General features: G+C 34.4%; 1 protein-coding gene across 4 annotated transcripts in view; it reads left to right on the plus strand.

Moving 5' to 3' along the window:
* Positions 1 to 24,532, plus strand: part of si:dkey-92j12.5 — an 81,760-nt gene that overhangs the window by 41,442 nt on the left and 15,786 nt on the right. For 3 of the 4 annotated variants that reach the window (XM_073951153.1, XM_068221216.2, XM_021476353.3), the window contains exons 19-31: positions 3,757 to 3,955; positions 4,552 to 4,683; positions 6,930 to 7,199; positions 7,617 to 7,794; positions 11,724 to 11,822; positions 13,016 to 13,081; positions 13,165 to 13,224; positions 16,197 to 16,371; positions 16,536 to 16,744; positions 18,047 to 18,138; positions 18,569 to 18,614; positions 19,869 to 19,946; positions 20,029 to 20,388. In XM_073951153.1, coding sequence (XP_073807254.1) covers positions 3,757 to 3,955; positions 4,552 to 4,683; positions 6,930 to 7,199; positions 7,617 to 7,794; positions 11,724 to 11,822; positions 13,016 to 13,081; positions 13,165 to 13,224; positions 16,197 to 16,371; positions 16,536 to 16,744; positions 18,047 to 18,138; positions 18,569 to 18,614; positions 19,869 to 19,946; positions 20,029 to 20,388 — 1,964 coding nt within the window. The remainder of the gene's footprint in view (positions 1 to 3,756; positions 3,956 to 4,551; positions 4,684 to 6,929; positions 7,200 to 7,616; positions 7,795 to 11,723; positions 11,823 to 13,015; positions 13,082 to 13,164; positions 13,225 to 16,196; positions 16,372 to 16,535; positions 16,745 to 18,046; positions 18,139 to 18,568; positions 18,615 to 19,868; positions 19,947 to 20,028; positions 20,389 to 24,532) is intronic. The other variant, XM_073951162.1, reaches the window with a different exon arrangement.

The raw sequence follows: 24,532 nt of genomic DNA on the forward strand, positions 1-24,532 counted from the left end.
TAAAAAAAAATCTTGTTTCACATTGTCATTATGGGTACTGTTTGTGGAATTTTGAGGAAATAAATTAATTCAATCCATTTTGGAATAAGGTTGTAACATAAAAACATGGATAAAGTGAAGTGCTATGAATACTTTCCATATGCACTGTAAATATGTCATGTGCATCTTCCTCTTCATAACAAAATTGACAAAAAAGAAAAATGACAGCAGTGTGAAAGCAGCAGTGAAGAAATTTTTGCACAAACTCTGCAATTCACCAGCATCATGATAGCAGAAAAGCTACTTAAAAATTCACTCTTAAGATATTTAATCATAAAGTATATCTGATACTGTCTCTGCATGTACGATCTTCACAAATCACTCTCAAGTTTAGCAAAACTTTATCTACGCAAGCTACTGTAACTTCCCACTGGTGATTCTGATGAATGCATCAGAGAGCCAATAGAGTAAGTGACAGTGCTGTCAACTGGCCTGAAGCTCTTCCAGTGGCCTCAGCTCATCCTGCGCTGTGTGTTTATGCAACTACAGCATCTCACTCGCTCACAAAATCTTAAAAATACTGAGCCACGGCTTCCCATTAAAACTTGAGCTTGCTCTTTGATCAAGTATTTATTCAGATGAATATTCATCCATTTGGACACAAAGCTCTGCATGAATGCTATTTAATTCATCAATTCCAGCATTTTCTCTTTTCTTTATTTTGAACTGTTAGTTATTTACGAGACTGTTTGTTCTTTCTGTTGGACGATGGGCTAGAGATTATAAATCGTGATGTGCTGTGTGTCTTTTGTTCTCTTGTGTCATTTCTGTCTTGTGTGCTGTGCTTTACATGGTCAGATGTGCACTGCTGTAACTAGCGCACTATGATTGTACTGTAATTTGACTGTTCCAACAAGAAGCGTGATAAATGGTTGATCGAATTGAAAATAAAAACTGCACTGAATCTCAAATTCTTTACGACCATAGTGTTCTTTCTGTGTTTGCTGTGTGTTTCCTTGCATGTTAACTCTCGTGTGTATTTACGACGCATGCCTTATCTTTTTGCACGAACTCCTAATTATTCATATCAGCTGCATTTTATATTTAAAATAGGCTCGCAGGGTGTTTTATTCAAGCGGAGAGCAATTTAGACAGATTTATAACGGCTCGAAACGCTACAAAGCCAGCCAGTCACTTTACACCCACAATGATGTCAACGGCACGGTTTGAAGTTCATTATGTAGAGAATAAGCTAAGCGTAATTCTCGTAAAATGAACTGTTGAAGGCACACGCTGTGATTTTAATACAACTCGGAGTCAAAGCCACCACTTAATATACCATGAAGGTGAGTGAGGGGTTTAAAGACCCTCTCAAACACACTGACTCTACGTGGTGCGTTGACAATTTTATTGCTGCTTAGGAACAGTCACACATTTGCTTTGAAAAGGAGGCCAAGGGCTTCATGGAGTGTATAAACGCCAATAAATGCAAGATGATATTCCAATTGGTCCTTTTGAAAAAGAGGAATATCTGATATGGTTAAACTTCCTCCCTTTAAGACACACTTTAGCTGGGAATGGTGATCTGATAAGCTTTATGAGACCCTGGACCAAGAAATCACTATTAAGCCTCAAATCACTGGAATAAGTATGCTTAGCTTTGACATTAGAAAAAAATGTTGAAATCAATCATTGCAATCAATCAAGTTGAAATGTTGCAATCAATCAAGTTGATCAAATTCTAGTGATAATACGGGAAGGTTGCTTAATATTATTCAATTATTACAACATCAAAACCTCAATAGTATGATAATCTCCCTGGATGCTGAAAAGGCATTTGACCTGGGACTTTTTGTTTTATACATTGAATTGTTTCGAGGTGGGTGAATCCTTTTTACGATGGGTTAGGATAATGTATGAAAGTCCAGTAGCATCAGTTATCACAAATGGTAGGTGCTCAGAGATATCAGTTCCTTCATTTGGAACTGAAAGAAATCAAGAATAAAAATCTTCCTGGAAATAAAGGAGGTCTTGCAGTTCCGGATATTAGGTTGTATGTTGTCCACCCAATTTCGATATCTTTTTGAATGAGTAAGAAATGATCCATATTCTGTCTGGTAAGACATTGAATCATTTAACCTTAAGTGATGGCCCACCAATTTCATTTGCCAGGCTACCGCTTGTTTTAACGAATTAACAAAAAATGAAAGCAGAAAAAAATGTCCCTATAGCGCCAATACAAGGAAATTTATATTTTTAACCTGCAATTATGGACGATGGTTTTACATTGTAGAGAGATGCTGGTATAACCACTATAAAAGATTCATTTGAAAAGGAGGTATTATGATTTGAACAGCTGAAAACTACAAATAAATTACCCCCAAATAATTGTTTTAATATTTACAAATTAGACATTTTGTGCAGTAACATATTGTCCCTGGATTCTCTTATTATCCTACCCCAACAAAAAAGGTGCTCCTCGATAATAGATTGAAATCAATGATAAAGCGTTGTTATGAAGCTTTGCTGCTTGGAGCAAAAGTTAATAATGGGGCAATCCTAGATGTTTGGAAGAAAGATCTGGGATGTTCAATCAATGCAGAAATTTGAACAAACATTTGACAGTATGCCGGCAATATATGAATCTATAATAGAACTAAAGAACAATAGTTCAAACTTTTGCATAGTCTCCAAATTACATCATCATGTTGACATAAGTTTAATTAAAATGATTCTCCATTCTGTTTAATGTCAAAGTTGAAGAAGATGATTTTATGCATTGTAATTGGAATTGTGTGTATATAGAGCTGAAGTCAGAATTATTGGCACACCTGAATTATTAGCCCCCTGTTTATTTTTTCCCCAATTTCTGTTTAACAGAGAGTTTTTTTCAATACATTTCTAAACATAATAGTTTTAATAACTCATTTCTAATAACATAATAATTTCTAAGATTTTTTTTCGTCTTTACAATGACAGTAAATATTATTTTAGTAGATATTTTTCAAGACACTTCTATACAGCTCTAAATGTCATTTAAAAGCTTAACTATAGGTAAATTGGACAGGTTAGGCTAATTAGGCAAATTGTTGTATAACGATGGTTTGTTTTATCGAAAAAATATATAGCTTAGAGGGGCTAATAATTTTGACCTTAAAACATCTTTTGTGAAATATTAAAAAAATTCAAAGGGGGCTAATCTGACTTTAACTGTATATATCGAATAAGTATGCTTTCCATTATTGTGTCATTTGTTAGAATGGGACAATATTTTGCATAAATACAGCTATTTAGAAACCTGTAAAGGATGCAAAAATACAAATGTTGAAAAAAGATCTTTGTAATGCATCGAAAATATGTTTGATATATTTACAGTCTTTATGAAACATGACATATTTGACAGAAAATCTAGACTTTTGAAATACTTTTAACACTTGTCAGAAACATGCTGATGCAACATACGGTTTTGTGGACCAGACTAATTCTGTACAAGCAAATAATGTAAAGCTGTGGCTATAAAAAAGCATTTGAACATTTCCACTGTTATTGTTTGTTTATTGAACACAAAATTAGCTTTTTTCACTATGAGTGCTTATGACAAGACAAACAATTGAGTTAAACTATTTACAATGTTTTACTGTAAAACAGTTAATAATCAGCCAGAATTTTATAGGTTAGGGATATTACAAATTACAAAATACAATAATCTCTTGTGACAGAACAATCACATGCCCTGGGACAATTGTGTGCATGACAGGAGTGTGTCTGTGTGTGTAGGAATGACAGTGAGTGCTTTAAGGGATGGTTCAGGCATAATAATCCGCTCTGTGGTTCATGGCGGGTCGATTAGTAAAGATGGGAGACTGGCAGTGGGGGACGGAATAGTTGCCCTCAATGGAGAATCCACCACCAACCTGACCAACGCACAAGCCAGAGCCATGCTGCGCAGACATTCACTGATCGGACCAGATCTCAGGTGCTCACAAACACACTGGGTTTTCATGTTTTATGGAGACACCCCATTGAAATAATAGTTTAATACTCTATGAACAAATAGAGAAATAATAAAGAGAAAAATACAGAATATTTAGTATTAACAGAGATTTTTATTAATATTACAAATGTTTGGGGTCAGGAGCATGTTTATGCTTTTTAAAAGAAGGCCTGGGGTAACTGAAATATTATAGTTTAAACTGAGCTGTTTTCAGATTGAATATTTTAAATGATCAGTTATTCAAAGTTGCCAATAACCATTCATTTTGTTGTGCATTAAAGAAAAACATTTATTAAAATTTTTTTTATAACTGTATAAATGTCTTCTACTATACACATTTGATCAAATGATTTTTTCTGATTACAAACATTAGACATGCTGACTTCAGTCTTTATAAATATTTTCATGTAAAGTTATTAAATAATATAAAATAAACGAAAATTAAGCAATTTTAAAGAAAAAAAGATTATATTCACATTTCACTGGTTGCATTAATTGGACTTTTAAAAAGATCTTAAGTCTCTTTTTTGAGGGCAAATCCATGATTTTATTTTTCTCTTGTGCTTTTGGTGTGTCAGTGTGATGTATGTACCTGCTGCCTTCCTGGACTTGCACAGAGCCAGTTATTCCAAATCAAAGGAGGAAATGGAAATACACACACCTGCTGCTGTCCAACACAGACACTCACAGAACCTGCCTTTTAAACCACTGTAAGGAATCTGAGCTATTTTGATTTGACACTTCCTTTAAAAAATCATTACAGAAACTGTCATAGTTCAAAAGGTACATATATGGTTTTAGTTAATAATTGAATATAGTGCATTTCAGGTGCTAAAATGTACCTAGGTAATAAACTTTCTATACACCTGGTATTACAATTTTTCAGTTCCATAACAAGTGGACAGCCATAAAAACCCACCTCCTCCCTGACCACTACCTGTCTTCAAGTAGACTTGTCATTGAAGTGTACTAGCCACATTCATCCACCCCTAAATAATAACAGTATATAGCACATTGCTAATCTGCTAATAGCAAAACTTAATATTATATGGACCCATATGCACTAAATACTGTGTGTTTTTGTTGGAATCAGGACTGGTAATTGAACATTGTGCTTTTTGTCTGCAAATAAATTAAGAGAACAAAAGAGATGGATTAAAACACCAGGGATCTCATATAAGCAAAAAATATGAGCGGAAAAGTCCACATTCCAAATCTATAAAAAACTATGGGACAACAGCTATACATAAACTCTGAATAAACATGTATTCTGGTGTAGGTTCACTTTTAGAAAGGTTTCTACACAATTTTTGTAAATCAGACCTCAGTGATTTAAGGTGATATAAATGCTTTGTTAACTTGTGATCTGATTGACCAAAATGCATACCAGATGTAAAGTGGGCTTAAATGCATAATTTAGGGATAAATGATAATATACGCTTTTTGAAAAAAAAAACGTACTACACAAGTGACTGCATTTCTGCCTTAATATGTCACCCTGGACCAAAAAAAAAACAGTCATTAGTGTAACCGTTTTCAAATGAGATTTATATTATACATCACATTAGGGCTGCATGATATTCAAAAAAGGTACATTGCGATATTTAAATTTCCTGCGATTTATATTGTAATTTTTCTCAAGATAATTTAATTAATCATTTTAGATTGATTGGCATAAGTTTTGAAAAGCACTGCATAAAATATAATCAGCAAATTACAAGTAGAGCAAATATACAAATGATATTTGATGAAAAATCAAATAAAATACAATGAAGCTTTATGTTCTTCATTTTGTAAATAATTAAATACAATTAATAAAAGTGACAAGGCTGGCCAGTGGTTAGCACAATCACCTCACAGCAAGAAGGTCACTGGTTCGAGCCTCAGCTGGGTCAGATGGCATTTCTGTGTAGAGTTTGCATGTTCTCTCCTTGTTGGCATGGGTTTCCTCCGGTTGTTCTGGTTTCCCCCACAGTACAAAGACATGCACTATAGGTGAATTGAATAAGCTAAATTGGCAGTGGTGTGTGTGTGTGTGTGTGTGTGTGTGTGTGTGTGTGTGTGTGTGTGTGTGTGTGTGTGTGTGTGTGTGTGTGTGTGTGTGTGTGTGTGTGTGTGTGTGTGTGTGTGTGTGTGTGTGTGTGTGTGTGTGTGTGAATGCAAGAGTGTATGGTTGTTTCTTAGTGTAGGGTTGTGACTGGAAGGGCATCCGCTGAGTAAAAAATGTGTTGGATAAGTTGGTGGTTCATTCTGCTGTGGCGGACCCTGATTAATAAAGGGACTAAGCCAAAAAAAAATGAATGACTGACAATCCATTTTAAAGCTACAAGCGTAATATTACCCTTGTTGACAAAAGCTTTAAACCTGCTTAAAATGTTTACACAGGCCTTAAAACACAAGCTATGTATAAACTTTTACTTTATTATGAATAAACTGAAATGACTCCAAAGTTTTCATGTGTTTTGCACTTTTGTATGCTCAACTATAATCCTGACTCCACTTTACTTGTCCTACGATGTGATACTGTGTTTTCACACATTGCCATATCAATGCTAAAATGATATATTGTGCAGCCCTACATCACATTGAATCTAATTTCTAAATCTTTCCATTGTTGTATAATGTCTTAAGATATGATAAGATAAATATTAAAGAATATAAGAATAATATTAAATATATAAATATTGTGATAAGATACAACTATCTAAAAATCTGGAATCTGAGGGTTCAGAAAAACATTGCTAATCAAAAATTGATTGAAATTTACAACATATTGTTATGGATCATTATCATTACGCTATTTCTAATGACTTTTCTTAATAAAAAAAAATCTACAATTTTGACCCATTCAGTGTATTTGTGCTTATTGATAAATGTGTACCAGTGCAACATAAACCTGCTTCTGTGGTCCAGGGTGACTTATATGGCGTGCTAATACATCTTTGCTTTGTGCTAGAGAATGTATTTCAGAACAGCAGAGTGTGGTGGATGGTAAAGGAGTGAATGGAAAGACTCAAGCTGAAGAAGAGAACGAAAGAATTGATGAGCACAGCCCAATAAAACAAAGGGAGATTAGTAAAAGACTGGACAGAGACCAAAAGGTGAAGAATGAAAAACCGGCCTTACAGAGTGAGAACAGACACGAACAAGAGAGAGAAAAAGACAGACAAAGAGATGAAAAAGAGACACACGGGAGGGATCATACATCATGGACTCAGCCGAGGAGGTGAGCTAACAAAAATGATGGGTTCCACACAATCGATCTGTGTTGGGACAACATAGATGAATTAAGTTAACTTATTAAGTTTTACAGATTTAAGTGGATTGAACAATTAAGTTGTCGCAAAAACAAAAATCAAGAATTGTGTTCTCTCGGCTCATTTTAAATAAGTAGTTTGAACAAATAGCACTTTTTGAGTGAAGCATTCTCATGTAGTACACTGAAAAAAATCCACACATTTCGTTTATGTTGTTCCAACCCAAATACATTAAGTTAACTTAAAAAAATTATGCTGATGGTACATAAAACAATTAAGTTTTCCCCCAAAAAACTCAAGAATTGTTTCAGCTCATTTTGCATACGTAGTTTGAAGAAGCAGCATATTTTTTTTTGAGTGTGATACTCATGGTGTTTGTTTCCTAGAGTGAAATTATCCAGGGCCGGGGGAACGTGTCTTGGCTTCAGTGTTTTCGGAGGTCGTGGTATGGGCAGTCGACTGAGCAATGGAGAAATGAGACGAGGCATTTTCATAAAACACATCGCAGAGGACAGTCCCGCCGCACACAACAGCACTCTGAAAGAAGGAGACAGAATTCTTCAGGTGTGCATATCTTTATTAAATAGTAGATCTGAACTATCTGTTCTATAAAATCTGTTCTACTTCAGCGCTCACTCTAGCCAGAAATCTGCCTCTTTGAGTGTGTTCACACTTGGCACCTGTTGTGCTTTCACACAGGCAGTGTTTGTCACACCCAGCTGAACCACAGCTTGTGTGCTGTACACACGAGTGTCATCCATTGTGTCACCTTTTCAGGTGTTCTCGCCCAAGAGCTGTCTGCCTGTTACATGCTCGAATTTATGTTGGGCAGAACTGAGATGCGACTGTGTTTCCTTTTTACTGTTCCACACATACTATATACAGTTTGGGTCAATATTATTCGCCCTCTTTTTATATATTTTATTATTTATATTTTCCAAATGATATTTATTGTAGCAAGGAAGGTAACACTTTTTTGATGGTCCAGTTGAGTATTAGTAGACTGTCTGCTTAATATCTGTTAATACAGACATTCAACAACATTTAACTGACTATAAGAAACTTTGCAAGTACATGTCAACTTACATTAAGCCTAACCCCAATCTAACAGTCTACTCATAATCTAATGAGAATTAGCTGGCATGCAAATGCAATTTAACCTAAATTCAACAAATGGACCATCAAAATAAAGTGTGACTGCAAGAAATTTTTTCACTGTATTTCCAGTAATATGTTTGTTACTCTGAAAAAAAAGTCTTATTTGTTTGATTTTAGCAAATATAAATAATTTTTTTAATTTTAGAAGCATTTTATGGTCAATATTATTAGCCCCCTTAAGCAATTTTTTTTCAATTGGTTACAGAACAACCCATCTTTATATGTTGATTTGTCTAACTTGCCTAGTTAACCTGATTAATGTAGTTAAGGATTTAAATTGCACTATAAGTCAAATACTATCTTGAAAAATATCTAGTAAAATATTATGTTCTGTCATCATGGCATAGATAAATTAAATCAGTTATTAGAAATAGCCGGTAGCTAGCTCTCTGCAACTCTCACATGGTCGCCCACTAAAGCTAAGCAGGGCTGCGCCCACTCAGTACCTGTATGGGAGACTACATGGTAAAGCTAGGTTGCTGCCGGAAGTGGTGTTAGTGAGGCTAGCAGGGGGCACCCAACCTGTGGTCTGTGTGGGTCCTAATGCCCCAGTATAGCGACGGGGATACTATACAGCCCAGAAAGTGCCGTCTTTTGGATGGCATGTTAAACTGAAGTTCTGACTCTCTGTGGTTGTTAAAAATCCCTTAATGTCCTTTTGAAAAAGAGTAGGGGTTTAAACCCAAAACCCCAAATTTGCCCACTTGCCTCTGTCCATCATGGCCTCCTAACCATCCCCGTATCATAATTGGCTTCATCATTCTGTCTCCTTTACGCCAATTAGCTGGTGTGTGGGGTGTGGTTAATTATTATTATTGTTATTATTGTTATTATTATTATTATTATTATTATTATTATTATTATTATTATTATTATTATTATTATTATTATTAGAAATTAAAAGTATTAAAAGGTTATTAAAACTATTATGTTTAGAAATGTACTGAAAAAATCTCTGTTAAACAGAAATTGGTAAAAAAAAATATAAAAGAATTTAAATTAAACTGGAGGGCTAAAAATTCTGACTTCAAATATAGCAAGCTGTATAAATGTAAATTACATGATAAAAGTGCATTGAAAGTTCATTTAAACAGGCCTTTGAAATGGTCAAGTAATCACAATGATGGTTTTTTGTTTTTTGTTTTTTTGTCCTAGAGTAAATGTAAAACATAGAATTCATTTATTTCATTTTATATAAATACACTTTTGAAGTTAATTCAGCTGTGTTTTGAGCAGACACAGTTCTGTGGCTTTAATGCAGTATGAGTGGCTGCTTCTATCTGTATGTAATTCTCCAACCTGGCTGAGGTAAAAAAAAAAAAAAAAAAAACATGCTCTGCTTATGTGTGAGCGGTGGCTTTCAACGGAAATACTGTTTAAAATGACACAAAACAGAATCATAACACAGCAGTCTTGACAACTATTTGTACAAAAATTTGCAGAAAATAATTATGAGCAGAACAAATTCCAAAGTACCAACTCCCTGAATTATTAGCCCCCCTGTTTATTTAAAAAAAAAAAAAGAAAACTTAAAAAAAGGTTAATCAGGTTACCCAGGTTATGGTAATTAGGCAAGTTATTGTATAATGGTGGTTTGTAGATTATCTATATTTTAAAAATATATAGCGTAAAGGGGCTAATAATTTTGACCTTAAAATGTTTTTTTTATTATTATTATTAAAAAGTGCTTTTATTCTAGCCAAAATAAAACAAATAAAACTTTCTCCAGAAGAAAAAATATTACCAGACATACTCTTAAAATTTCTTTGCTCTGTTAAACATAATTTCTGAAATAATTAAAAAGAAAAAAAAAATCAAAGGGGGCTAATAATTATGACTTCAACTGTAAACGTAAATAAAAGTTGCACTGTATTTGGTAACACTTTGTTTTACAGTGCTCTTTTTGTAAGTTACATGTACATACTATAGTAATAAAACTAATTCATGCATAGTTACATGCAATTCCTGAAAACAAACCCTATAGCAAGTATGATGTTAGTAATAATGTTTAGTTCATCAGAAGTATATTTACACTGTAACATAAAATCAAATAATTTGTAGTTTGTATAATTGCACAAATGAGGACTAATAAGTAATAGCATACTTATGATCAGGTTAGGTAATATAGTGTTTAAGTACCTCAACATAGGGTTGTTTGTAAATATAAATAATATAATAAGTACATGTACAATTTATAATAAGCGTAATCAAAAACAAAAGAGTATTATTAATATTTTATAATTAATAGAATAGAGTAGAATGAACATCTACTAAACTGATTCAGATCTGATTCACTCCCATGTTATGTAAAGTATGCCCTTTGTTTGTCTTCAAAACATGATTAAGTTGTTGTTTTAACCACTTTTTACCTCAATAATTAGTGTAAATATATTTCCTAAGAGCTTTATCCCTAATGTTATCCCATGCCTTCTGTTACTTAAGCTAAAGGCTTTCCTTTCAATTCTGTGAATGAACATGATTGTGTGACATTAACAGTGAAATAAGCCTAGCTTTTTTTAAATGACCTAAATCTCTTTTTTACAGCTCAATTTTAAGGTTTAGAAAGCGTAATGATGACTTTGTAGACATTCACTCTTTTTATGGCTCTAAATGGCTAAATTCTAATTAAACAAATCTGGAATATGACAAATTGTTCAAATAATTTTGCCCACCAGTGCTACAAAATGTTCTGAAGTTCTGAAAATACAAGTGTATTTTAACAAAAACTATATGGCTGCAGATAATTTATTAATGAACTACTATGCTATTTAACATGCTAATAAGTGTTTGAAAGCATTACATTACGTTTACACTTAAAAGTATGTTATTTTAATGTATTTATTTCCCACATAAGTACCATTTTTAAAGGCATGCCTATGTGTACTTCTTTTGCACAATGGTTATGATTTCTTTTTCTTTTCTTTTTTTCTTTTTCTTTTGCATACATTCTCAATAACTTTCATTAAAGGAAAAGGTCAGGCAGAAGATTCTTCAAGAATTCCGCTTTGGTGTTTCGCAGAAGTCATACAAGTTTGATATGTATATATTGATTTACATGCTGATTTTTCTTGGCTCTTGCTATTTATGTGTGGAATATACATCAGATGGCCTGAGGCTGAGACTAGTTAGTGTTGATTCACAGTAATGAGATTTAGATGATGTATGATGATCTCCATCTGCTGGTCATAATAAGCTAATGCATCACTCTGACCTAAATAAACTAGATTAAAGAAAAATCTGTTGACTGGTTGACTTGAAGGTAGAAGTAGACTGAAAGGAATGAGAAACTCTGGAAAAATAACGAAACGTATTGCATTTTTAATGTGTGTCTGCAGGTTCAAGGCATAGATGTGAGTGATTTTACTCATGAAGAAGCCGTTGAAGCGATTCGTCGAGCAGGAGACAGAGTAGAACTACTAGTGCAGAGTCCTCAGGTAACACTCAGACACATGCACACATATAACGCACATGACTTATTAATACTTATTTTCAGTGCCAAACCAACACAGTCTTGGCAGTTTAACTTCTTTAGATTCTGGAGAATTAGGGACTGATTGAATGTATTTTTTCATATGATCTGATGGTTGCAATTAGAGATGGACATTAATGCTCTTTTATTACAAAACAAGAAGTCTTACAATTTTATAAAAGCAAACTTAGTTACACTTTATTTATTTTAAGTCACAATTCATGCCATTAACAAACTATTAACGGGTTGGTCCACTACAATATCATATTTTAAACTTTGGTTTATGTAACAATAGAGCTAATGTAGCTGTGTGAACATAAAAAACATCCAGATGCTCAAAATCCAATGCAAAGGGAGACATTGGCAGTGTTACATGGTTACAGCAGAATACACACTTGTGAAGTCATCTTTTAGCTTATGGTGAGCAACTGAATGATCAAATAAATAATCAAATTATGAGAACTTTTAGTTTTTTTACTTTGTCCCATGCTTCAGATATAGTCCATTATTTCATATATATATATATATATATATGTATATATATATATATATATATATATATATATATATATATATATATATATATATATATATATATATATATATATATATATATATATATCAAAATTAAGGTCAAAATTATTAGAACCTTTAAGCTATATTTATTTTAAATAGTCTACAGAATGAACCATCATTATACAATAACTTACCGAATTACCCTAACCTGCTTAGTTAACCTAATTAACCTAGTTAAGCCTTTAAATGTCACTTTAAGCTGTATAGAAGTGTCTTGAAAAATATCTAGTAAAATATTATTTACTGTCATCATGGCAAAGATAAAATAAATCGTTTATTAGAAATGAGTGATTAAAACTGTTATGTTTAGAAATCTGTTGAAAAAATCTTCCGTTAAACAGAAATTGATGGAAAAATAAACAGGGGGTCTAATATTTTAGGGAGGCTAATAATTCTGACTTCAACTGAATATTTCAAATATATATTTACATTTCAAAGTGTTTTGGTCATTAATAATTATTTTAATCAGTCGTGATTACAATTATGACCAAAATGATAATGATTTGTCCCATACTCAAGAGGCAGCTCTGACTTTATAATGAAACAATAAAACATTTTTTTTTTTTTTTGTTTAATACCCAGTTTTCAGAACCAGACAACTACCTAGAAGATGACAGGATTTCGAAAACAAATTCTCAAAATTCTCAGGTGTGTTTTTGCAGATGCTGTTTTATGTATCGTAAGTGTTTGTTTGGTGTATACACTAATATAAATGTATATCTCCTCTTTAGGAATCTGAAATCCCCAATAATCTCTCCCCAACCTTTCCCTTCAGTCCCATTCCTTTCAAGGTTTGTAGTGTGTGTGTGCACGCACGTGTGTGTGTGTGTGTGTGTGTGTGTGTGTGTGTGTGTGTGTGTGTGTGTGTGTGTGTGTGTGTTTGCCTAGTGATAATCTAAATAACAGACACTGCCTGGCCAAAAAGCACTGTTTGGGTTTAAGCAGCAAATATTAGTAGCTTATGACAAGATATTTATTACAGTGATAAATGTTTCTGGCATGTTATTTGTTTAGCAGCAATCCTTGTAACACAAACTGATGCAGTGTCTAGCTTTTTATTTCTTAAATAATCAAATTGGAGAAGATATCTTATTGTCATATTACAGGATGACAATGACAAAACAAAAACGGCTGCAATTTCACGCACAAATTGATAACCATTTGACCTGATTTTCATTAAATGTATTGTGCTAAAGAAGACTTTAGAGTGGATCTCCTCAGGGTCAGATAGTGGTCATGTTTATGATCATCTAACAGTGGGCATCTGTTGTGACATTGTTTCTGCATCCATAAGCAATGTCACAACGTATATGTCCACCAAGAGCTGAATTCATTTTAAACTGAGATGTAACATAACGAGCATTTCCAGAATCTGACCCTGAGGAGAACCAGTCCAAAATGTTCAATATTCAGGTCAATTGAAGGTGAATTCATGTGTGAAAATAAAGCAAAATGACACAATGTGTGCCTGAGGAATTTTATCCCGCAACAAAATATAATGTACACCTATTCATTGTACATATCGCTGTCAATGCTGCCAATTTTACATTGTCCTGTTTTTTTTTTTTGGGAGTATGCTGTTGTTTGTTGTTATATTTGCACTATATGTATTTTGCACTCTCTGGAGCCAGCACCTAAGCTCTTTACTCATCACAGCGCACGTGCTGCTGGTGATGTGACAGTAAAGTGATTTGATTTGATTTGAAAATTTTTTTAAAAAGTATCTTAGCCTTTTAAGTATTTGCTTACTCAAATCCAAACAGCAAGCTTTTTTATTCATGAGTATTCATGAAGTCTGAAACACAACTAGCTAATACTTAAATACTTTTTATATACAATTATTGTGTAATAACTATGATAAAATTTTTTTTTAAAAACGTATACGTTTCCAGTGGGAGTGTGTAGTTTGTGTTAGAGCAAGACAAAAAAGTATAGTCATCCTATATTTCACCACATAAATTATTTAAATTAGGAATTTATAAATCCCAAAGTTGTGTACTGCAAATGCATTGATAAGCATTTATGGCAAACCTAAAGTATTCAAATGTTATTTCTAGTAAACGTATGTTATAGTCATATATATTTATTTATTTATTATTTATTTATATACATTTGTGATTTGGAAGTTGAAGTATACATTTAGAGCGGTAATTAAATTGATAATGACTTTATAATGTAATTAAATTATTACATTATATTTCATATACTCGCTGACCATTAGGTGCACTTTTATTAGGTAAACCTTATTAGTAATGGCTTCGACCCCCTTTTGCCTTCAGAAATGCCTTAATCCTCCATGGCATATATTCAACAAAGTACTGTAAATATTCCTCAGAGATTGTGGTCCATATTAAAATGATAGCATCAAGCAGTTGCTGCAGATTTTTCAGCTGCACATTTATTATGCGAATCTCCCGTTCCACCACATCCCAAAGGTGCTCTATTGCATTGAGTCTGGTGACTGTGGAGGCTATTTGAGCACAGCAAACTCTTTGTCAAGAAACCAGTCTGAGATGATTTGCGCTTTATGACATGGCACGTTATCCTGATGGACATGGTCAACAAAAATGCTCAGGTAGGCTGTGGCTTTGACACAATGATCAATTGGTGCTAATATACCCAAATTGTGACATGAAAATACTCCTTACACCATTATACCACAACCACCAACCTGAACCATTGATACAAGGCAGGATGGATCCATGCTTTCATTTTGTTGATGCCAAATTTTGACCCTACCATCCGAATGTCGCAGCAGAAATCGAGACTCATCAGATCGGGCAATGTTTTTCCAATCTTTTTTTGTCCAATTTTGGTGAGCCTGTGCAAACTGTAGCCTCAGTTGTCTGTTCTTAGCTGACAGGAGTGACACCCGGTGTGATCTTCTTCTGCAGTAGCCCATTCACCTAAAGCGTGGACATGTTGTGTGTTAAGAGATGCTTTTCTGCAGATCTCTGTTGTAACGAGTGGTTTTTTGAGTTACTGTTGCCTTTGTATCAGCTTGAAGCAGTCTGGCCATTGACCTCTGGCATCCTTAAGGCATTTGTGCCCACAGTACTGCCGCTCACTGGATGTTTCCTTTTTTTCAGACCATTCTCTGTAAACCCTAGAGATGGTTGTGCCCATCTGGCACCAACAATCATGCCATGTTCAAAGTCATTTAGATCATCTTTCCTCCCCATTCTGATGCTCGGTTTGAACTGCAGCAGATCATCTTGACCATGTCTACATGCCTTAATGCGTTGAGTTGCTGTCATGTGATTGGCTGATTGGAAATTTGCGTTAACGAAGAGTTGCACAGGTGTACCTAATAAAGTGGCCAGTGAGTGTATATGCACTACATATATTGCTATTATCGTTATTTTTTATTACTATTATTTTAATCAAGCACTCTACGTTTGAAAACTAAATTGTACAAGTGCAACATACGATTATTAAACATGATTTAAAAATGTACTTTAAAGCATTTACAGTATTATTATCATCACACTTTGCACATTAAGTAAAATTCTGCTCTTTTTATATGATTATAGTTTTTTCAGCTTTTCTTTCAGATCTTTCGAAGCTCAAAAGAAATGAGTGCACAATTTTGATCTGTTAGATAACAAAATAAAGGAAGAAAGAAAAAAAGTTAATTTCCCAATCAGGATTTTATTAAAAAAATACTTTGGCATTTTTAGCCATGTGGTACTATAATGGCAAAGGATGTGGCAAATGCTTTTTTCAGGTTTCAGTTTTTATGGTTTTATATATATTTTTGTAGCGTACAGAAGACTGGAAGCTGGGGAAGCCTCCACATTCAGCTCCTTCCCTCCTGAAACTACCCTGTAGGCCAGACGAGACACAAACAGATGGAGTGCAGAGGCTTCCAGAGAGACCGCCACTGCCAGAAGAGACTTCACATGATCACAGCGGGCAGGAGCAGACCTCATACTGGAGTACGTTTGTCTCTGTTGGAGGTTTTGCCTGCATTAAGTGAACTAAATAAATGTTCCCTTTAGACAGTCCAAGCTGAAATCTCATATATTACACTGCGCCATCCCTACAAGTAAAACTGCTTAATAAACATACCAAACGATGTTACATGTTTGTGTGTGTGTAGGCCGCATGCAGCAGAGGTATGGCAGTCTGCCTGGAGAGCTGCTCATGTTTGATCTGGACTGCAGCTCTCACGGCTCTGGACTGGGCTTGTGTTTGTCAGGAAACAGAGATGGAGCGCGTGGCAGAATGAGTGTGTTCGTGTCAGAGATCACAGCAGACGGGGCGGCTGCCGCAGATGGTCGGGTCAGAGTAGGAGATGAACTGCTGGAGGTGAGAACGACCTCCGCAACTCTGACTGAACAACATCAACATTTCATTTGATCATTAAAGTGAAAGACTCCTTGCTGTACATGTTGGTTATTAATTTCTCATGATCCGCGAGAGACGTTGAGGCGGTGTAGTGCTGTAAGTTGGGCTGTCAATGTTGTTTTTTTCTGCTCTTCAAACTTTTCTGCTTTTAAACTCAGGCTTTTTTAGTCCTTTTTTTCCAGTATGTTATTGTATAAGAGTACAAAAATACAGATATTATTGCTGGTAGTCACTGTAGTTTTGCACAAAAGCAGTAAATGATTACAATTTATTGAATTAATAATAATAATAAAAAATGAAAATATCAGTTTTGAGCTTATCAGCTAGATTATTTATTAGTGAATAGTGAATATGATCATGACAAAGAGGTGAACTATGAACCATAATTTATGACCATAATTTATAGTTTTAAGTACACTGTTGACAACTATAAGAATTAGTTCCTCATAAAATGTGTCAACTACTCATTATTGTTAACCGGAAATAACACAATGGTTGTTTTACACTTTAATTTAGGTCATTTATTCATTTATCCTTTTTATGATTAATAATATTTTTTCAAGTTCGTGAAATAGATACAGATTTTTTTGTAACACTTTTGATACTACTGCATGATTATGTATTCTCTTCATCTTTTAACAAAAGAATAAAATGTGACATACAGTTAAAGTCAGAATTATTAGTTCCCCTGAATTATTAGCTTCACCGTTTAAGTTTTTTCCCCAATTTCTGTTTAACAACAAATTTGTAAACATAATAGTTACAATAACTCATTTCTAATAACTGATTTATTTTATCTTTGCCATAATGACAGTACATAATATCTGACTAAATATTCTTCAAGACATTTTAAAAGTTTTAAAAGTTTTAAGACAGCTTAAAGTCACATTTAAAGGCTTACCTAGGTTAATTGGGTAAGCTAGGCAGGTTAGGGTAATTAGGCAAGTTATTGTATAACAAGGGTTTGCTCTGTAGACTATTGAAAATAAAATAGAGCTTCAAGGGGGCTAATCATTTTGACCTTAAAACGGATAAAAAAAAAATTAAATCTGCTTTTATTCTAGCCGGAATAAAACAAATAGGATTTCCTTCAGAAGAAAAAATATTATCAGACATACTTTGAAAATTTTCTTGCTCTGTTAAACATAATTTGGGAAATACTTAAAAAAGAAAAAAATTCAAAGGGGGATAATAATTTTGACTTCAACTGTATTTGGTTTATCAAATGTTCATCTTCATCTTATTTATGCAAATATTTTGCAGATAAATGGGCAAGTGCTTTATGGACGCAGTCATCAGAATGCAACAGCTATCATCAACAATGCTCCAGCTAAAGTCCGAATTTTGCTCACAAGGTGAAACATTTTGATGTGCATGCAGACAAACATGGGCTGTCTTCAGTTCAATTCAATTCAAGTTTACTTGTATAGCACTGTTCACAATAATCATTGTTCTAAAGCAGCTTTCCAAAAGGTGTACATTAATACATTACAGATTGCTTATATGTGTTACCATTATTTTTTTTATTTAATCAGAAACAAAGATAGCATGTTGAAACATTTAAAACAAAGAGATTTCACACCAGTTTGAATGCATTTACCCATATTTTATGGTAATAATTATTAATATTTTGAAATTTGATATCTAACTAGAAGCATTTTTAAAGGGTCTCCAACCCTTTTCAATTTACTGTTCTATATTTGTGTGTGTGTGTGTGTGTGTGTGTGTGTGTGTGTGTGTGTGTATGCTACATATTCTGATGGTTAAATATTATTTTTTCATCAGGAATAAAGCTGTGCAGAAACAAATGACTTCGGGGCCAGAAAAGGAGGCAATGGAGACACACCAACACAGACACACACACACACACACACACACACACACACACACACACATATATATATATACATGTATGTATATATATATATATATATATATATATATATATATATATATATATATATATATATATATATATATATATATATATATACATAATGTACATAATGTACTGTATTTTCTATCCCCTAACCCTAAACCAAATCCTCATGAAAAGCATTATACAGTATTTTTTGGAAATAACAGGTTTGACAAAAGAGTATTACTACCCTCATGTGGGCATTTTGACCCTACATTAAGGAAATTCCTCCACTATGCGCACACACACATTCATTTAAATTTAAAAGTAAAGCTATTCTCGATAAACAAATCAAATCATGGTCAAGAAATGTTCATTATGAACAAAACAAGTTTGTTACAATATACCCCGCCTGTCCAAAAAAGTCATATACTATAGTATTTCATGGAACTGCTTTTAGCTTTAATTATGGGACACATTTGTCATTGCATTAATTCAGTGCGCGTATACTGTACAACATCACAATATTTAATACCATTCAGACACACTAAAGATTCTCAATAGGGTTAAGGTCTGGGCTCTATGATCTTACATTCACTATTAAGCATATTTTACTGTTGTTTTTTTTTTTGTTTTTTTTTGTCGATTTGATTGGATCAGACATTAAGCCAATCTCAATTATTCACTCAATTCTTTATTTCCTTATTTGATTTGTTTATTTGATTCTCTCTAAAAATGGGTGCTTCCTGACAATCCTTATAGATGTATATAATAATGCGTTGAGTAGATCTTAACCCAGTTTTAGTAGTTTCAGCAAGCCATTTTCTTTGCTTGGTGCATGCCAATAGTTTGACCCTTTTGAAACAGATTAATATATTTTCCATGACCACAGAATGACTCTTCTGCCATGTTTTTTTTAAGAAATGAGAAGTTACTCTCTTTGTCAGTTAGAGTTTAGTGAACGATTAATCTTCTATGCAGTAATTATCCAATGGGAGGCTCTTATTTATTTGCTAAATTAAATCCAGGTGGTGTTTTTTTTTTCTTTTCATTTTGTTTTGGACAGGCAGTGTATTTGCATTGTAGGCTAGATGTTTCTGACAAATTCATTAATTTCTTTATTTTATAATTTATATTTATACTTTATTAATAATTTTAAATTAACCTTCTGCATTGCTTCAAGTCTTCTATCTCTTACTACATCTCATATAAGTTTTATCTGTTTAGATGGACAGCTGTCCTGAAATATATCCCAGCGTGCATATTGATATGATCGCAGAAGATCAACATTCAGTTTTATCACAGGTAAAACAGCGAGATCAAATGTTCGACACCAAACATCTGCCTGCCTCATTGCCATTCTCCTCACGTTTCTGTTTGTCGATAGGATGGAAGGATCACCAGAGAAGATAAACTGAAGTCTCGCTCCTCAGAGAGCCTCAACGTTGGTCTTCCTGCTCCAATCAATGCCACATCCAATCATCAGGCGTCCTGTCATCCTGCCAGTCAGACGCCCATCAGCCGCTGCATTCCTCCTCAGTCATCAGGCATTTCATCAGCAGATGAGAGCACAGCCAATCAGAGCTCTCGCATCTGGCCTCACAGCACTTCTCACCGGGCACAGTGTTCTGTGAGCTCTGACCCGCTGACATGTCCCATCATACCTGGCTGTATTAATACTGTGGATATCTGCAAGGGCACCACGGGGCTTGGCCTCAGCATAGTAGGAGGCTGCAACACACTGCTGGTGAGAAACTGTAAAGGAAACTTTAATGCAAACCTGACTATCAAATACATACAATGTTAACAACAGCAATACTGCAGTGAGTTCGCCCAGGTGACCACTTGCTGTCAGCAGGCCCTACAATTATCACTAAATAAGCAGCATATATGTTAGAGTAGAAAACTAAGCCTTAGCGAGTATATGAAACTGAATTGCCTTCAACTTGGCCCCTAACTTTTTATTAAATCTGACAATGACTGAGACTGTAATGTGGTTTAACCTGATTATTGGTTCACAGCAAAGACTGTGTTGTAATCATATTGTATAAATATGTAATCTGATTTGTAACACCATAATGTTTTCTTTTCATGTGAGCAGCTCATGATAACTGTTTTCAGCATCGTGGAGCAGCTCAGTTTGCAGTAAATATTGCTTTAAAGCAAAATACATCTGCAAGTGCTGCGAGTTTTGAGTTGCTTAAAATTGAAAAGTGCATCACGCATCAAATATATTCTCAAGTTTGTAATGAGAAAGTGTGTAATGGTTTATACATCCAACAAAAAAGCAAAAAAGAAAGCAAAATAAAATTTCTAAAAAAAAGACCTTCCCTGCAATTTTAGAAAGTATAATTACAGGGTCATAAATAGTTACAACACTTAAACACATTGTTCACATAAACTGTTGTCATGTTGTTATCAAGATATTCTAAAGAATGTTGAAACGGGCTATATGCACTGCTAGTTTTTTTCAGCCAATGAGTTCTGGTGAGAGTTTTATGTGACTTTTTTCAATTTCATAAGGTTTCTTTTACAGCACCGATGTTGCAATGTAATTAACAAATATCAATTAGACAGACTTAAGCATTCATTTACTCATTTAGGCAGGTAGATGCAAGTGCCGTCAGTAGCAGCAGGCTAGCACAGAAACTCCATTGAAAATACTGGGGTAAAAAAAAATTCCATATTTTAAAGACATGGCGCAAAAAAGGAATTTAATGCAGTGCTTCTTGTCTGGTCTGAAAGCCACTTTTTATCCTATTTCAATCAGGCAGTGATTATTTTTAAAGAAATTAGATCTTAACATGGTGATTTTGTAATGACACGGCAGCGCTTTGGCTGACTGAAAATGTAGTCCGTGTGCGTATACCACATTCTGTAGCAATTAACTTTCTTTTTTTGCTAATATAGATACCCATGGCTCCTGATGTATAACATTCTAGAAAAAATATGTGACCTTAAACCAGTCTTATGTTACACAAGTATTTTTGAATATACTTTCACTTTACATTTACTTTCCATATATTTTCCTTCGAGGACAAATACACATCACTGAACATGTATTATACACAAGATCACCTTTTTGGAAAGACACTATTGTATAACTGCAGGTTAACTATGTTTATATACAGTCCAACATATACAAAACTCCTACTCTGCAAATAAACTTGAATTGAATTGAATAGAATTGAATACATTGAAAATATTGTATTGTCAAAATTATCGATTTTTCTTTTAGACCAAAAATCATCAGATTATTAATCAAAGATCTTGTTTCATGAAGCTATTTTGTAGATGTTCTAATGTAAATATATTTAAGAACATAATCTGAATGACTTTGAAGGTGATTTTCTCAGTATTTAGATTTTATTGATCCTTCAGTTGGGTAATGCGATGGCGCAGTAGGTAGTGCTGTCGACTCAAGGCAAGAAGGTCGTTGGTTTGAGCCTCGGCTGGGTCAGTTGGCATTTCTGTGTGGAGTTTGCATGTTCTCCCCATGTTCACATGGGTTTCCTCTGGGTGCTCCGGTTTCCCCGACAAGTCCAAAGACATGCAGGGTTAAATTGGGTAGGCTAAAATTGTTCGTAGTGTGTAAATGACTGTTTACCAGTCATAGGTTGCGGCTGGAATGGCATACGCTGCATGAAACATGTGCTGAATAAGGTGGTGGTTCATTCCGCTGTTGCGACCCCAGATTAATAAAGGGACCAAGCCGAAAAGAAAATGAATGAATGAATGATTTAACCCTCAGATGTCAGAATTTTAAAGCCGAGATATTGTCCTATACTAACAAACCTTAAAGGAAAGTTCATGAATTCTGATGTAGTATGAATCTCAATTTTAAAAATAATTTACATTTATGACCGAAAAAAAGAGAAACTAAATCAAGTTTAAAAATACAATTATTTCATATATAATATTTAATTAATTAATTCACATTTTTCATGGCCATTAAAAGGAGAGTGATAAAGCTAATTCAGTGGATGGTGATTGTTAGGAGGCTATGATGGGAAAGGGCTGATGGAGGGAATTTGGCCATGACACTGGGGTTACATCCCTACTCTTATCGAGAAGTGCTGTGGGATTTTTAATGACCACGGAGGGTCAGGACCTCATTTTAACCTCTCATCCAAAGATCGGCACTTTCTACAGTACAGTGCCCCACTGCTGCTCTCACTAGCACCACTTCCATCAGCAACCTACTTTTCCCATGTGGTCTCCCATTCAGGTTCTGGTCAGGCTCAGCCCTGTTTAGCTGCAGTGGACAAGACTTAAACTCCAAACCAGTTCAAACTTATCATCTCGTCTGCAATTCGCAGGTGTAATATAATATGATTGGATTAGATTATGGCTGTCTAGCTCCCCCAAAAAACATTCATTAATTTTCTTTTCAGCTTAGACCCTTTATTGATCAAGGGTCGCCACACTTATCCAGCATATGTTTCATGCAGCTGATGCCCTTCCAGCTGCAACCCAACGCTGGGAAACACCCGTACACTCTTGATTTCACACACATACACTACGGCCAATTTAGCTTATTCAATTCACCTATAGCACATGTTTTCGGTCTGTGGGGGAAACTGGAGCTCCCGGAGGAAACCCAAGCAGACATGGGGCGAACATGCAAAGTCCACACAGAAATGCCAACTATCCCAGTTGGGGCTCGAACCAAGTGACCTTCTTACTGTGAGGAGATCGTGCTACCCACTGAGCCACCGTGACGCACTCCCCCATAAAAAAAAATCCTTAAACAGGTTTTAAAAATACATTTTGGCAAGCAAACCCCAGCCTTTGCTATTGCTAATAGTATGTTTTAGTGTTTGAAGAGTTCAGGATAACAGTTTCCCATTCAGAAGAAAATGCAACTCATGAAAAGACATGAAATATCTTTGTAAAGGAAACAGATAAGTATTATTGATTGACCTCCTTTCTGATACTGTTGTAAATTGTTGTTTTTTTTCTTAACAAATTAAAACAAATAAAACTGAGTTATGTACAGGAAGATTTCAGCTTTTTCTCGGTTTTAAACAAAGAAACTACTTACTGATTACAGCTAATGCGTTTGTTGACAGAAATGTTAACTGAAGGATTTGAAACCTCAAAACAATACGCATGAGGCTATTTGTATTATTTACGAAGCACCTATTATTTAATCTGTTAAGTGATCTAAACATTTGCTCTATTCTGTAGTATGTTTGCTCAATAGTTGTAATTTTTGTTAAATTTTTTACGTGGAATTTTACAGAAGACCAGAGCTGCTCTGCTGTTCATAAGGCTCATCAGCTTTTAACTCAAATTAAAAATTTTCATTCATTTTCTTTTCGTCTTAGTCCCGTTATTAATCTGGGGTCGCCACAGTAGAATGAACAGCCAACTTATCTAGCATATGTTTTACGCAGGGGACACCCTTCCAGCTGCAACCCATCACTGGGAAACACCCATACACACTCATTCACACACATACACTACGGACAGTTTAGCTTATTCAATTCACCTGTACAGCATGTCTTTGGACTGGTGGGAAAACCGGAGCACCCAGAGGAAACTCACATGAACATGGGGAGAACATGCAAACTCCACACAGACATGCCAACTGACCCATCCCGAGGCTCAAACCAGTGACATTCTTGCTGTGAGGCGATCGTGCTACCCACTGCGCCACCATGACAGCCCAAAAAAAAATTTTCCCAGAATCAAAATAAATTAGAATGAGAAAAAGATTTTCTTTTATTTCTCTGCATATCTGGTGCTTTATCATGTAGAAATGAACAAAGCTTTGGATTTTGAATGAACAAACAAAGAACAGATTTGAAGATTACAAAAAAATGTTTCCCCACTAGGTGTATGACAGCTTAAGTGCATTATTTTATTAAAAAATTTCAACATTTTAA

Source organism: Danio rerio, chromosome 1 (genome assembly GCF_049306965.1).
Source record: "Danio rerio strain Tuebingen ecotype United States chromosome 1, GRCz12tu, whole genome shotgun sequence".
In the NCBI taxonomy this organism is placed as follows: Eukaryota; Metazoa; Chordata; class Actinopteri; order Cypriniformes; family Danionidae; genus Danio; species Danio rerio.